The sequence below is a fragment of the Penaeus vannamei genome, chromosome 43, assembly GCF_042767895.1.
Source record: "Penaeus vannamei isolate JL-2024 chromosome 43, ASM4276789v1, whole genome shotgun sequence".
NCBI lineage: Eukaryota > Metazoa > Arthropoda > Malacostraca > Decapoda > Penaeidae > Penaeus > Penaeus vannamei.
Genome location: NC_091591.1, coordinates 3,470,967 through 3,488,325, shown reverse-complemented (window position 1 = coordinate 3,488,325; position 17,359 = coordinate 3,470,967). Strand labels below are relative to the sequence as shown.

Sequence of the window (17,359 nt, the reverse complement as noted above, 5' to 3'; positions counted from 1 at the left end):
TAATAAAAATTATGATGATGATAATAATAATAACAATAACAATGAGAATAATAATAATGATAATAGTAATAATATTAATAATAATAATATAATAATAATAATAATAATAATAATAATAATAATAATAATGATAATAATAATAATCTCAATAAGAATGATAACAGTAATCATTATAATAACTATGAAAATGATAATAATAATAATAATAACAATAATAATAATGATATCAATAATGATAATAACAATAATAGAAGTAGTAGTAGTAATAATAATAATAATGATAATGATAATAATAATAATAATAATAAATAATAATAATATTAATGATAATAATAACTATGATAATAATAAAACAATATAGTAATCACATCAATAATAACATTAATGATATTAATGATAATAATTACGATAATAATAATAATAATAATAATAATAATAATAATAATAATAATAATAATAATAATAATAATAATAATAATAATAATAATAATAATAATAATAATGATAATATTGGTAATAATGATAATAAAAGTAATAATGAAAATAATAATAATAATAAGTATGAGAATAAAAGTAATGATGACAGTGATAACGACAACAATAATAATGATTATAATGATGATTTTCATAAGAATGGTAGTAATATTACTAATAATACCATTATTAATAATATTACAGTAACAAAAAGCAATACTGGAACTGACAGTAACAACAACAATAATAACAACGCCGACAATAATTATGTTAAAGACAGTAATAATGACGGTGATTATAAAGATGATGCTGATAACGATGATGATAATTATGATGAAGATGACGATGGTGATATTGATAGCAATGACGGTAATGATAATGAACGACTACTACTACTACTTCTAAAGATTGTAAAACAACACTACTACACTTACTAATGGTGATGATGATGATGATAAAAAAATGCTAATAATAATGATAATGATAATATCAATAACGTTGATTATAATAACAATACTGGTATTATTATTAATAATGATGATAACGATGATGAAAACAAAAATGATAATTATGATTATTATTATTGTTATTATCATAATGGTCATAATAATAACAATCATAATAATAATAACATTAATAATAACAGTAATAAAAATAATGATAGTAATGATATTAATGATAATGATAGTAATATCAATAATAGTTCTAATGATAATAATAATAATAAAAATAATAATAATAATAATAATAATAATAATAATAATAATAATAATAATAATAATAATAATAATAATATTGATAATAAAAGTAATAATATAAATTATAATGATGATGATAATTATAATGGTAATCATAATAATGACAGTAATAATGATAATAATAATAATAATAATAATAATAGCAATAATAATAATACTAATAATAATAATAATGATAATAATACTAATAACAACAACAACAACAACAACAATAATAATAATAATAATAATAATAATAATAATAATGATAATAATAATAATGATAATGATAATCATAGTAATAGTAAAAATAATAATAATAATAACACATAATGATAATAATAGTAATAATAGTAAGGCCAGAAATAATGACAGTAAAGATCATAATAATCATAATAATGATAACGATAATTGCACTTATACTAATCCAACTAACAAAACGGGCAATAATAATTACTAAACTGAAAGGGCATTTGATTCATGATGACCATAAGAGAAATGCTTATTATTAAACGTGTTTTAACAATGAAAATGATAATGATAATAATATCAATAAGAGTAATGATAATAACGATAGTGATGATAAGAACAACAACAATAGAAATTTCAATAATGATGATGATAAGCCTATGATAACAGCAACACCAAAGATGATAATAATAGCAACAATATTTTGACACCAATGGTATCAAACAGAAAGATAATAATAATAATGATGGTTATTATAATAAGGTCCGTAATGATGATAATAAAGATGCCGCTGAACTAAACTAATCTAATCATAATGAACAAAATTTCGAAAAGTATGGTTCCATTCTACTACTGTAACTAACTACTAATGATAGTGATTAATAAAGATGGTAATTATTAAAAGTAACGACAACAAGAATAAAGAAGAAGAAAACGCATCTCTTTACGTAATTCATATTTATAATTTTATAATAATTATGATGGAGGATAAAATGATTATGCTATTAGGAATATCAAAAATATGGAGATGATGATGAGGATAATGTTTATGAAAGATTATTAATAATGGGAAGAATAAGAAGAGATTGCAGAAGCAACAATAATGAAAGGAATAGATATAATAGCAATTATACAAAGATAATTATTACTACTACTATTATCATGATGAAAGTAATGGTAAGATTATGATACTACTATTACTACTGCTGATGTTAATAACAATAAAAACAATAATAATAGTAATGATGATAATGATGATGATAATAATAATATGGATAGTAATAATAATGATAATGAAAATAATGATGTTAACAGTAATGATAATCATAATGAAAATAATAATAATAACAATAATAAGAACAATAATAATGATAATAATGGTAATAGTAATAAAACTATTAACAAAGATTATCGTAAGAAAAAGTAATGAAAGGAACAATGAGAACAATATAAGTTGTAATGATAATGATATTGGAAAGAATGATAATAATAATGATAGTAATTATAATAATAACGATAATAACAAAAATAATGATAATGAGAATAATAATAATAATGATAATGATGATACTGATAATAATAATGATAATAATAATAATTATAGCAAATGATAACCATGATGATAATAATGATAATGATTATAATAATAATAATAATAATAATAATAATAATAATAATAATAATAATAATAATAATAATAATAATAATAATAATAATAATAATAATAATGATAATAATAATAATAATAATAATAATGATAATAATGATAATGATAATTATCATTCTAGAAATCATAATTATAAAACAGATGATAATAATACTGACACTAAAATTTGTAATCGTACGATTGATTTTTTTCCCTATTTCTTTTTGTTTTGCTTTGTTTGTATGTTTGCGTGTGTGTGTGTGTATGTGTGTGTGCATGTGCGCATGTGCTTATTCGTTATCATGAATGAGTGCATGTGTGTAAGAGTGTGTTTTTGTTTGTCTGTCTGTTTGTTTGTGGTAACTGGGTGTATGTGTGCGTGTTTGTGTTGTAAGTGCGTTTCATGAGTTAAAAGAATGTGTGTGTGTTCAGGAAAATACACGACAAACGACACACACACAAACCGTAATCCCAGCTTTTGCATAACACATACTCTGCTCTGATTTTGTTGTCCTGTATTGCTTCTGAAGTCTTGATTTATGGGAAAGTTTATTTTTTATCATTTTTTTATATATACTTTTGATATGAAAAAATAAATCGCATTGGTAAGGGTTCTTTTTATATGTCAACTACAACCCTACCATTCTACTTGATGGTATTGCTAAGTATTACATGGTTAAGTAAGGTGCTTTATGTACAGTGTTTCAAAGGAACCTTACATTTACACGGAAGTACGAGTGTCTTCTAAAAAGGATGGACTTTCATGAAAGTACAGTATGAACGTATGAATGTAGTCTCATTATGATACAGCTGACATGAACATCTGAGGACTCTGATGAAAATAAACACTGAATATGAATATGGCTCAAGAGATTAGACACTTTTTTAGCAAATACGTAGCACGGGCTTTGAATATCAGGTACAGCTTACGATCATAGGTTTAAAAGATGAATAAATAAATGACTGAATGCACAGGGATCGAACTGGGGTAAGGGGGCTGATGTCACAGGAACTTAAGGATACTCCCGGTGGATGCTGGCCTCGCGAAGGACCTGCGTGCCCTTGGGAGGCGAGGCGGCCGAGGAGGGCAGCCGCTGGGTCCTGAACACCGTGTTCTGCAGGGTCCGCTTCCACTTGTCCTGGGCGTCCCGCAGCTTCAGCAGCCACGTTTGCTGTCGAGAGATTCAGAGGGCAATGGCGGGCAGGACGGAGGGGGAGCGGGTTTGATAAAATGCAGGAAAGGGCTTAAACATACACACGTATGTAGATGTACCTAGAAAAATATATTTCTGTTTCTATATCTATTTGTCAAATATTCTAGATATACATATATAAATACATACATATGTGTGTTTGTGTGTATATATACATACATATATATATATATATATATATATATATATATATATATATATATATATATATATATATATATATATATATATATATATATTTCTATATCTATTTGTCTAATATTCTATATTAATAATACTAATATTCCCTTAAGGTCCACTAACACGCCGCTGTGTTGGCGCACCGGTCCGTTATCGCACGTGTCCTGGACTCTCACAAATCCCCAAACATGAATACAAACCTCATTACTCCTGAGCCTTATGTAAGAACACATACAGACCTCGATTCCCCCACAGCAGCCGTGGTCGAATGTCCCCAAGGCACGCCACAACATAGCAGACTCTTGTCACTTCACACACACCCCGGGAAATAGCGACGTTATCAGCAAGCGCATCATAAGTACTTTGACCTTTCGTGACATCTGACCGATCTTCCCTCTCCTCACTGCCAGGTTCAGGCACTTCGGGACTTCTTCGAGGGACCTTCAGTGCATATACGTACAAATAGTCCATGAAAGTAGATTATTTTGAAGTATTTACATTGTGAACGTTCATATTTTTTAAACATCTGACACAAACCCTTCCACCCTTTATTATAGTATCTAGATAGCCGCTGAATTCTATATTGGCTGGATAGAATTCTATAATTCTATCTATACCGGAGCTGTTATTATGACTGAGTTGTTATCTTTGTCAAGTTTTTATAACTTTTCGGTGATGGGGGTGGGGGTTGTAGTAAAATTGGAACTGCTGTTACTGTTATTACTGTTTCTTCGTTGCCTATTGCGTCAATAAAATAAGATGTTTTATACAACTATGGAACGCATGATCCAAAAAGAAGATATAAAAAAATCTAGCGCATGAATATACCAAAAGTGGCAAGCCCAACATGAAACATCAAACACGTAAACAGAAAAAAAGAAATGAAATTGGAACGCGCGATGGACGTGCCGCAGGCCTTGTGGAGATACAGCACTCCAGCACGCTAAGCATTGCCTCGTCTCAGCTCACAGAAGAGGTGTATTTTTGGAATCTACAAATAATACAACCTTTCAGGGGAGACTGAGAAAGATCACCAACCAGAAGCTTCAATTTTAGATGACTTAGGTAGGTGACGATTCGTAATATCACCGGTCCTTCATAGGGTTAACGTTATGATTTATGTATTGCTGTTAATAGTGTTGGTCTCTTAGTCAATCGCCTTCCTTTTTTCTTTAACATAGATGAGGGCATTATATGGTCCCCTTTTTTTTTTTTTTTTTTTTTTTTTTTTTTTGCTCGTGCCTGGCGTGCAGTTGGTCTTATCATTATTATCAAAGTCTATTTTCCGTGAATGAGTATTCGTAGATAGATAGATTGCTTACATTTGCTTGGGATCTCTCTCTCTCTCTTTCTCTCTCTCTCTCTCTCTCTATCTATCTATCTATCTATCTATATATCTATCTATCTACCTATCTCTACCTCTCTTTTACTATATCTCTATTTCTCTTTCTATCTCTTTCTCACTCGTGTAATGAAATGAACGTTTCTCATTACTACTTTCATCTCTGCTCCGTGAACTGCTCAAATAAATAAATAAAAGGTTTTTATTACTTCTATAATACCATACTTGTTATACTTTGCCATCGCGTTCCTAAAACTAGTTTCTCATTAAGTCCAACAACTTTGTGTCATACCTATTTATAAGTAAGAAATCAGTTTCGTTTCTCATTTCTTAAAGTCATTTCCTTGTAGACTTAGAGATGATATTGGAGGGTTGAGTCCCGGCAAAACTTGTAGACATATATAATTTTACATTAGTGGTACTTACTACGCGATAAATGAACAAGTTTTCTCGTTCTTTCATATTTCTTATTTATCAAGAAAGTCCCCCAATAATACTATAAAATGAAGTCTTACTTTATCAGCCTGTAAGTCTTCAAGTAAGCCTTCTCTTTAACTATTTTTGGCCTTAAGCTTCAGCTATACTTATTTTAAGCTGTCTCCCTCATTGATTAGAGCTGAAAATAGCGCTCACCTACTCACTCTAGACCCTTTCATAAAATATTCAGCGAGGTATTTGAGAATGAAAAAAAAGAAAAAGAAAATCCACTTTTATTTCCCATCCTAAGGCAGTACTTCCGTTGCATAAAAATAACACACCGATAATTCTGTAGCTCCTGTTACTCGCCTTCTTAATCCTACAGCATCTACTTTAGCGAAAACAATAGAGAAAACAAACTTCCCCAGGCAATACGAAGAGACCGATCCTGTTCTCATGGTCACCCTCCCATTAAACGTGTTAATGTTCCTCTCCAGATAGCAGCCTGAGACCTAAGCGGGTATTCTTGGGACCTCTGTGCTGGAGCGAGGGCCTTCGTCTCCAGGGGACTGAAGGCCATTGTCTTCGTCGTGAAGGCATGTCTGGCAGGAGCAACGGGCAAAATAACGCCAGCTGCTTACGTGAGGTAAACGCCATGGTCAACACACACACACACACACGCACGCACGCACGCACGCACGTACGCACACACACACATGAACGCACGCACGCACGCACACACACGCGAACGCACGCACGCACACACACACACATACACACGCATACACAGAGAAAGATAGAGAAATAGAGAGAGAGAGAGAGAGAAAGACAGACAGACAGACAGACAGACAGACAGACTGAGAGAGAGAGACAGATAGAGAAAGAGAGAGAGAGAGAGAGAGAGAGAGAGAGAGAGAGAGAGAGAGAGAGAGAGAGAGAGAGAGAGAGAGACAGGCAGACAGATAGACAGAGAGAGACAGAAACAGAGAAACAGAGAGAGAGAGAGAGATAGACAGAGACAGACAGAGTGAGAGAGAGCGAGCGAGCAAGCGAGAGAAAGAGAGAGAGAGAGGGAGAGACAGACTGACTGACAAACAGACAGAGACACACAGAGAGAGCTAGAGAGCTAGACAGAGACAGAGAGAGAGAAGGGGAGAGAAAGAGAAAGAGAGAGAGTTAGACAGAGACAAACAGACAGAGACAGAGAGAGAGAAAAAGAGAGAGAGAGAGAGAGGGAGAGAGGGTAGAAAGACAAACAGGCAAGAAACGAAAACAAAAGAAAAAGAAAGAAAGAAAAAAAGCCAAACACATTAAAAAACATAATTTCCCTTCTTTTTATTTTCTTTTTTTTACCTTGATCTGCTCCGTCTGCGCCTGGAAGGTGTACACGGCCACGATCTGCTGGAAGCGGTTGAGGTTGACGAGGACGAAGGCCGCCTCGAGCTTCGACGCCGCGGACTCGTGGGGCGAGACGTCGTGGATGAAGAAGCGGTCAAGGGAGAGAGGCTGCTTGTACACGATGTAGCGCAGGGCCGATTCGCCCGTCGTGGAGGCCCGCGAGCACGACGTCGGCCAGTTCTCCGTCAGCGAGGATTTCTGCGGGAGGGGGGGGGGGGGCGTTAGGGGCAGGGGAAGAGGGGAGCGCACGCACAAACATACGCACGTACAATATATGAATATAAATATATATACAGGTAGATAGATAGATGGATAGATAGATTACGCGCAAATATACATATGCACACACAATTACGCGCACACACATGTATACATATGTGTGTGTGGGTAGGTTTGGCTCTACATATATATTACATTGATACATTTCTATATCTCTGTCTTTCTATCTGTCTGCCTACTTACCTATTTATCTATCTACCTACATATCTATCAAGCTGTCCCATCCTAGTTTTCTTTTCTTTCTTCCTTTTCCAATCAATCATTTTAGAAAATAGTGCGTTACTTTATGATATATAGAAGCAGCACAAGCAATGGCATGTGAGTGATGGCACCGGAGACCTAAAAAATACAGAGCCCGTTTCGAGTGCCGCGTGTGGAACTGTGTGTACCTGAACAGAAAAATGAAAAGGGTTCATATGGATTTTAAGTTCATGTAAATTTGCGGTTCTCTTTCCAAATTGACGGTGTTTGGATTTCCCTTTTTGATGGCATATGTGCTATTTGAAGTGCTGGAATGAATCCCAAACTGGCTGATTGAGTGGCAGATCAACAGAGGGGAAAATGTATATATGGGCTTCAGAATACGAACTCACATACACACGCCTTTTAAAGATAACAATGTTATCATGATGGTGATAGTAACGATAATGATGATAACAGCTTTAACAGTAAATACATTGACAATGATAATGATCAAATTATGAAACTAGCGATGATAGTAATAGTAATTATTCATGCTTAAGATATATACAACTTGAATGATAATAATAGTACAAAAAATAGAAGAAAAGGTGTATATATGTGTAACTATGTTTACCAATATCAATACCAACAAGAATATTAACAATAATTGTCATATAAAACAAATACAAACACACACATTAGCGCTATTTCCATTATCACTCCTACTACTACGACTATTACAATTACTGCGACTACTGATACTACTATTACTACCACTATTACGACTATTACTACGTTTACTATGACTAATACATATACTGCTATGACAACATCAACCAAAATTGTTGTCTACCATCAGTATTACTACTACACCTACTGCTCCTCCTGCTACTCCTAATAATACTTTTACTGCTACTCCTACGCCTTCTACTACTACTACTACTACTGCTACTACTACTCCTCCAACTCCTACTCCTATTACTACTCTTTCTAATACTCTTATTCCTTTTACTACTATTACTACCACTCCTGCTCCTCCTCCAACTTCCCCCACTACTACTAATACTACTCCAACTCCTACTACTACTATGACTCCAAATCTTTCTCCTATTATTATTCCTCCTTCTCTTCCTGCTGCTATTACTACTACTACTCCAAATCTTACTCTTAATACTAATACTGCTACTCCTACTTTTATCTCTCCTCCTTCTACTACTACTATTACTGATACTATTCTTACTCCTATTACTCCTCCTCCTCCTCCTTCTACTATTACTGCTACTCCTACTTTTATCCCTCCTCCTTCTACTACTACTACTATTACTGATACTACTCTTACTCCTATTACTCCTGCTCCTCCTCCTTCTACTATTACTGCTACTCCTACTTTTATCCCTCCTCCTTCTACTACTACTACTATTACTGATACTACTCTTACTCCTATTACTCCTCCTCCTCCTCCTTCTACTACTACTGCTACTCCTACTTTCACCCTTCCTCTTCCTCCTTCTACTACCATAACTGCTACTACCTCCTCCTCCTCCTCCTCCTACAACTAAACACAACAACACATAACTCATACATTCTCACCTTTTTATGGAGTCCCTTTTTCCTTCGTGTGATCAATAACATGTCGTCGAAGAGAATTACATACATTTCCTGGGGTTTGTTGTTGTCCATCAAGTGCAAAGATCCTTCAAGAATAATTTGTCGTCTTGGTGACACTATAAGTCGTTCGCAAGGTTGCTTCGATATGGCTCCCTGTTGAAGGTTATTATTATTATTATTATTATTATTATTATTATCTTTATTATTATCATTATTATCATTATCACTATTATTGCTATTATTATTATTATCATTATTATCATTATTATCATTATTATCATTATTATCATTATTATCATTATTATTATTTTATTATTATCTTTATTATCATAATTGTTATTATTATTATCATTATTATTATTATCATTATTTTATTTTGAATTCGATGTTTTGTATGCTTTGGTAGTTAGATTGCTAGATTGAATAATAAGAGGTTTAAATTCCCTAAGTAGTTAAGTTATCATTATGAATTAGATTGATAGATTGTTAGGTCTAAAAACAAAATATAAATCCCCTAACTTTGTATATCTAATAATTGATTTATTCTTAGATGTTTATTCACTTTCACTATTAGATACATCGATAGGTATTACTAATAATAGTCAGATAACTCGATTGCTAGATTTCTATTTAATGATCTAATATGACTTGAATCGATACTTATATATTTTATATGATACTGCTAGATTTCATTGCCTTGTAGGGTTAGGAAGATTCCCAAAAGTCTTATAATAGAAAGACGAACAATGGATGTTTTTCATTCGTTTATTTATATATTTATTCCTTAAGAAATAGAAGAAAAAAACATCAAGTTCATTAATCAATAAAATGAAAAGCGATTACCCGACACCCAAAAACAATAACTAACAACCTCCCCCCCCCCCCCCAAAAAAAAGAAGATAAAAAGGAATAGGAAATAAAAGACAAAAGAAAAAGGAAAATCTGCTACTTCTTACCTTCAAGAACTCCGGGATGAACACCTTGGGGTCGAGTTCAGTGACCGGCGGCCACACGATGTTCCTCTGGATTTCCAACAATCGCTCGAAATTCTTGAGCCATTTCATTTTGTCGTCGAGTTCTCCTGTGGGGGGAGAGAGAGAGCGGGGAGTCTTGACGCCTCTTGCGGTCCTTCAGGAGGTGGGGGGGGGGGGTTCTGTCTAGATACCTGTTGATTAGTCTTTTTGTCTGTTTGTTTGTCTTTGTCTCTGTCTCTCTGTCTCTCTTTCTTTCCATTTCTCTCTCTCTCATTTCCTGTCTTTGTCTATCTGTGCATATCTCTCTCTATCTATCTATCTATCTATAAACACACACACACACACACACACACACACCCACAGATATATATATATATATATATATATATATATATATATATATATATATATATATATATATATATATATATACATATATATATATATATATATATATATATATATATATATATATATATATATATATATATATATATATATATATATATAATATTCATAACTCTCTCTCTCTCCATCTATCTCTCTAGCTAGCTAACTAACTAAATCTCTATCTCTGTGTATTAATTCCTCTTTATTTTCCTGTCTCTTTTTCTTGCTGTCGATCTATTTAAGAAAACTAGTTATATATACATACAGAATAAGTAGATATAAACACCCACACAAAGGAATGTGTCTTATTTTGCATGAAGAGATTATCATTATCTATTAGTTCTTACAGACGTGTTAGTGTGTGTGTGGCAAGCTCTTCCACTCCTATATCTATTCATATTCAAATGTTGATTGCATCTCTAACTATACCTGGACTCTTATCAGTATAATCAATAGATACAAAAAGAAGGAAAAAAACACAAATCACACCTGAGCACTGATAAGAGACGCATCCGCCGCACAATGAAGGGCGTCGAGTGATAACACGAATCAAACGGAGGACCATCTCTTATCTCACGCCCGCCCGCCATTCAACACCTTCTCGACAGCGTAATAATGCGGTGGTGAGTTTAACGAATGACGTAGATTATGCAAACAATACACAGGCATACGAGGAGAGAGATTTAGTCTTCTCAACCCCGGCGGAGTATACACACGCAGTATATCCAGGCTGGTTGTGAGGTTTGCGTGGGTTGGTGATTCTGGCGAGGTATGTGTTCGTGTTTTTCTCTTTCTTTATTTCTTTCCTTTTCTTTTTCTCTCCTCTTTTTCTATCTGGTTCTCTCACTCTCGCTCTCTCTCTCTCTCTCTCTCTCTCTCTCTCTCTCTCTCTCTCTCTCTCTCTCTCTCTCTCTCTCTCTCTCTCTCTCTCTCTCTCTCTCTCTCTCTCTCTCTGTTTACTTTTTGATACATATGACTAGACTTTCTTGGATTCGCTGTTTACATAAAAAATGCTCTCCCACAAAAAAAAAAAAAAAAAAAAAAAAAACTAAACAAATAAAATAAAACGAAAAAAAAGAGAAAGAGGGAAGGAGGAATGGAGAGCAAGAAAGAGCAAGAGATGGATATTTATATAAAAAGAGATAACTAGACAGAGAAGGGGGATATAAAAAGAGATAGAAATAGACAGACAGATAAATAGAGATGTGGATAGACAGATAGAAAGACAGACAGATAGATAGAGAGAGGGAGGGTAGACAGATAGATAGATTAAACTGGGGTATATAGATAGAGAGAGGGGGATTGTTATATAGATACAGAGAGAGAGATGGAAAGGCAGACAGATAGATAGATCGATAAATAGATAGAGAGAGAGATGGAAATATAGATAGATATATAGATATAGATTGATGGATAGAGAGAGAGAGAGAGATGGAAATATAGATAGATATATAGATATAGATAGATGGATAGAGAGAGAGAGAGATCTTTTATTGTAATGCTGACATATAGTCTGACAGCACTCTAACCATAAATTGCTACCAGCTAAAAAGAGGAAATATGCTTAATAATCATCAAATAAAAAGTTTTTTTTATTAGCACAGATCCTTCTCCCACTTTCTTTCTCATTACAACATTCGACATTTCCCTTTTATTTGTTTTAGTTTGAAGTTTCTGCTTAATTGAATTTTCGAGAACCGGAAAACTTAATTTATTTTTTAAGTGAAAGTTCTGTATCCAGTCTAATCGAGTGTTTGATATAGTCGTCGAAAACAAAATTCACTCAAATATCCAATATATTTCATACGATATTGTTTTATTGGCTCAGCTTCCGAGCAGATTTGAAAAATATACATTTTATATATATTATTTGAATCAATCGTTGATTATTACTAGCTTTACCACTAAATCTTTTTGATAATTATTATGGTTATATTCATTATTATTAATATGAATATTATCATTATCATTATTATAATTACGATTATCATAATTATCATTACTATCTTTCTTTATGTTATTTATTGCACTATTACTATCAATGTTATTATTATTATTATCATCATCATTATTGTCACTGTCATTAATATCTATTATTATCATCATTATCATTATTATTATCATTATCATTATTATCACTATAGGTGCTATAATTCTCTTGATCATTATCATTATTATTTTCAGTGTTACTGTATGATTATGATAATGCAATTAACTATAATTATCATCATTACGATGATAATGCCGCTATCAACATTTTCCTTCTCTAAATCACCATTCTAAAAAGAAAAATTCCTTCCGTTTCGTGCTCGCAGATGTCTGGTCGCGGGCCGTCGTGCGGGGCGTGCGGGGAGTCGTACACGAAGACGGAGAGGCGTCCTCGCGCCCTGCTCTGTGGCCACACCTTCTGCACCCTTTGCCTGGAGGAAGCCATCCGTGCTAAGTCGTGTAATTGCCCCAGCTGTAGCCAGCCTTTCATCGCCTTCGCGGCCTCGCAGCTTCCGACCGATTTCTCCGTCTTGCAGAAAATTACCTCGTCGTCTTCGAGTTTGAGCGCGTCCTATGACTCGCTCTCGAGGAAGTCGTCTTGGGATAAAACGGACAGAGACGAACCAGACGCGTTTCGCTCGGCGTTCTCGAGGTTGTCGTCGACCAAGTATGGGCAGTATAACAGGGACATCGCATCGGGGAATACGTCTTTCGGGAAAACTTCGGATAAGGAAGAGAACAGTATCCGTTCAGAGAAAACTCCAGATAAGGAAGAGAAGAGCATCCACTCCAACCGCTGGCCAAGGACACAGAGTCTGTTCTCGCGTCGACGGTACACCGACCACAAAGTCTACAGCGACGATAGTGAGCACGACTCCGATTCTTCAAGGAATAAAGAGAAAGATCTCAGCTCAGGCGTTAGTAAGTACAGAACGAATGCTTCTTCATATGATAAACCATTCTCAAGGACAAATCCACAAGCAGGGGGAAGTTTTGCTCTATCTAGAATTAGCGCACCACCGGCAAATTCCTCTTCGGATGCCACTCTTTCCACCCTGAAGAACCACGGAGACGAAGAGCATGAACAAGAGTCAAGTCCCGTGACGCCCGGTGCGGGTCTGAGGGCAAGACGACCCTCTTCGGAGCGAGCAACCTGGAAACTTCCAACGCAGCTCGAAGTCGATTCACCTGACAGCATCCCCGAGTCACCTGGAAATACTACGAGCACACCGAAGCACGTGCTACGGATGTGTCGATCGCTCACTAATAAGCATCTCACTTCCGGACGCGATTCTGAACAGGTGAGGCAGAGAACCCCAACGCAGGGTGAGTCGACCGATGATGACGCGGCCGATACCCTGGGACCTCCTCCTCCACTTCCGGGAACTAGACCTCCGGCCTTGTTGACAGGCTCCGAGGCAGAGGATCAGGGATGTTTACAGGAGAGTGGAGATACGAAGCAATATGAGGAGAGACCTGCTGATTTTCCTGTAGAAGAGAGTTCAGCTCCTAACGGAAACGAGCTTCAAGAAACGAAAATGAGTGAGTACGATAAAAAGAGAGATGATGAAGTTCAGCCATCTGTGGAAACTTGGCCGAAGAGTGACGCCAGCCGATCATTACGAACGCGTTTGAGCAGACGTGCCTTGTCACTTCAGTATGCTTTAGAGGATGATGAAGTTGTTAATAAGGACCCTCAACACTCTCCTAAGCCGGCGTCATTTCACTCGCGTCCCTCGCTTTCCTCCAGTGTCACAACACCCAGCGAGGATTTCTCAAAAGAAAACACAAGGAAACTGGGCTTGAGAAGATATCGCTCTCTGGGGACAGTAAATGACAAGTCAGAGACAAAGAGTAAAGAAAGCGAAGTGTATGATGTATCTCGCTCTCTTTCCCGGTCGCATTCCACCAAGCAAGAAGCGGGTAATGAAAGGAGCAAAACACCTGCACAGTCAAGAAGACAAGGCTATGAAGATATGAAGATTAAATCTGATTGGAAATACCATTCACAGGAAGAAGGAAAGAGCAACAATACACATTCGGGGAGTCAAGAGGATAAGGAAAACAGCCATTGGTCAAAAAGGAGGTTTAGGCTCTCAGGACATTCAAAGAGTGTAGATGAAAGACATAAGGAGGATGCCCCTTCCACAACCACATCTAACGGAAAGGTAAGTATTACAAATACAGCGAATATTTGGTCGAAATATTCACCATCAAAACCAAAAGATCCATCTGACTCGTTTTCTCAAGAACGAAAGATACTGGGATTTTCTCAACATGAAGGTGAGCAGAGGACAACCACTAGCTCATCCTCCATCACACCCAGAAATAGGGAATATATGATTACAAAAACTGCCAGCGTTCGAGACTGGAAAATACCAAGAAAGGTGGAACATGAGGAGCAAATCGGCAAGACAACTGAAACCACTGATAACTCATCGCTTAAAACAACCTTGACTTCACGATCATCTAGGCGTAATGCTGATCATCCTGGTTCATCGACAGACAAATCCCCAGTAGGATTATTACGTATAGGAATAGTTCCTAGTGTCCAGACAGTTAGTGAAGAAAGTGAACAGACAGATGACAATAAGGATGTAGATACTGTAGATGCACCTCCACCGTCAAAGGCAAGGTTGACCCACGGCGCGTCCAGAGGAACAGAGACATTTGTGCCGAAGAATAATGAGGGTTCTGCCTCTATCATTTCTAGGAGACAGCAAGAAAGCTTTCCTGCCAGTGAATCAGCTCCCTTAGGTGTTCGCTATTCCGCAGGTGAAGCAGATCCAAGAAATAAATACGACGGTAAGCAGACGCACTTTGAAGCCAATAGCATCAACGCGCCCCCTGACAATACAAATATTTATGGAAATTTCCGTCAAAGAAATAGATATCAAGAACCCAAGAAACGTACAAATCCACATATTCAGAAAAATGTGAGAAGTGACGACGCTGCGGAAAATATAGACGAGAAACAGCAGCGTTACCCAGAAGAGTATCGCAAGGAAACCAGTGAGGCTTCGAGGCACAAGCGAGACCGTTCGAACCAGGATCGAGAAGACAGAGTTGCCAGGGGTCGCCGGTCCAGCCAAGAGCTTAATCGAAAGCCGGAACCAACTACTGCAGAAGTGTTGCAAAAGCTCCCCGACACCGGGCTTTGTGGGACGCATGGGTCAATAGTGCAGCTGTACTGTCAGCGGTGTGAAATGTGGATATGCGAGGAGTGTCTGGATATGCTTCACTCTCCTTCGCCCGCGGGACTGTGCCGTGTCATGTCTACGTCCGAAGCCCTACTCGGCCTGAAGGAAAAGCATTCAGAATTCATCACTTCGAGGATCAGTACTCTAAATCACTTTCGGAGGGATCTGAAGAAGCTTTTGTTCGAATGCGAAAACAGCATCGAGGAACACGAAGCCACGATCCTCGAACTGCGAGCGAAGATGGAAGAGGAGCAGAGGCTGATTGAAGGGATAGAGACGATGAAAGCCCTGGTGCTGGAGAAAGGTAAACAGATCGACAGCTGGGAAGACCTGCTGCAGAAGAACGCAAATCGCATCGAGAAATCGGGGACGTCACACGATATGATAAGCGCCGTTGAGAGGAACAGGGCGGACATCTTGAGAAGGTTCCGAGAAAACGAAGAATTGGAAATAGCTGTGCCGTCTGATTTCGCAAGGGAGTGAAGGGGAGGGCGGGTTTGGTGTCGCTGTTTATTACAGTATTCATTATAATATCAAAAGAATGATGCATTAAAGGCATAATAAACAAACCAAAAAAGTTATGTGGACACACACAGAAGCACACGCACAGACATACAAATATAAATCAATATGTGTGTGTGTGATTATAAATGTACACACACACACGTGTATATGTGTGTGTGTGTGTATATATATATATATATATATATATATATATATATATATATATATATATATATATATATATATATATATATATATATATATATATATATATATATATATATATGTATGTATGTATGTGTGTGTGTGTACATGAGTGTGTGCATATATATACACACATACATACAAACGGTCCTATAACAATGAAGGCTGTAAGATGCATTTATCAATATTGCGTCAGCAAGAAATGGGCCCGGACCATGCAAGCTGACATTCTTGATGCATAGGAGGGCCACCGCACGCAGTCCACGAAATGTTATTGACAGGCGCTGCTCAATTGGATTCCTAGAATGACCTCTTGCCATTTAGACGTCGGATAGACTATGGAAGCCAATTCCTTTGTAGAGTAGTAATAGGGACTGTGTGGCCCACTCATGCGTGATGGAAGAGCATACTCCAGGCTTGTGAATAGTTTATATCGATATCGATGAATAGCTAGATGAATAGATATATATTCTCTTGTTACTATGCAGAGAAGAGTATGAATGAGAAGAAATATCTGATACATTTACGATTATATCTTCGTCTAGATCACAATCGAAAATACAAATGACAAAGATGTAATTGAACCCAGTCAAATACGTACCATGCACGGTGAAGATATTCATTCTAATTCATCCCATTTTTATATATATT

General features: G+C 35.8%; 2 protein-coding genes across 2 annotated transcripts in view; one reads left to right on the top strand and one right to left on the bottom strand.

The window, feature by feature from the left end:
• Positions 1-3,006: 3,006 nt before the first annotated feature.
• LOC113824814 (pleckstrin homology domain-containing family G member 7) overlaps positions 3,007-17,359 on the bottom strand; it is a gene marked incomplete at its 5' end in the record, with an annotated part of 107,075 nt that continues 92,722 nt past the window's right edge. The window contains 4 exon segments of the mRNA XM_070118989.1: positions 3,007-3,998; positions 7,333-7,575; positions 9,430-9,600; positions 10,404-10,528. Coding sequence (XP_069975090.1) covers positions 3,840-3,998; positions 7,333-7,575; positions 9,430-9,600; positions 10,404-10,528 — 698 coding nt within the window.
• On the top strand, positions 11,467-16,610 carry LOC138860743 (uncharacterized). The gene is made up of 2 exons (XM_070118938.1): positions 11,467-11,580; positions 13,127-16,610. Exon 2 carries the CDS (start codon positions 13,127-13,129, stop codon positions 16,481-16,483), a length of 3,357 nt encoding a protein of 1,118 aa, XP_069975039.1. The 5' UTR covers positions 11,467-11,580; the 3' UTR covers positions 16,484-16,610.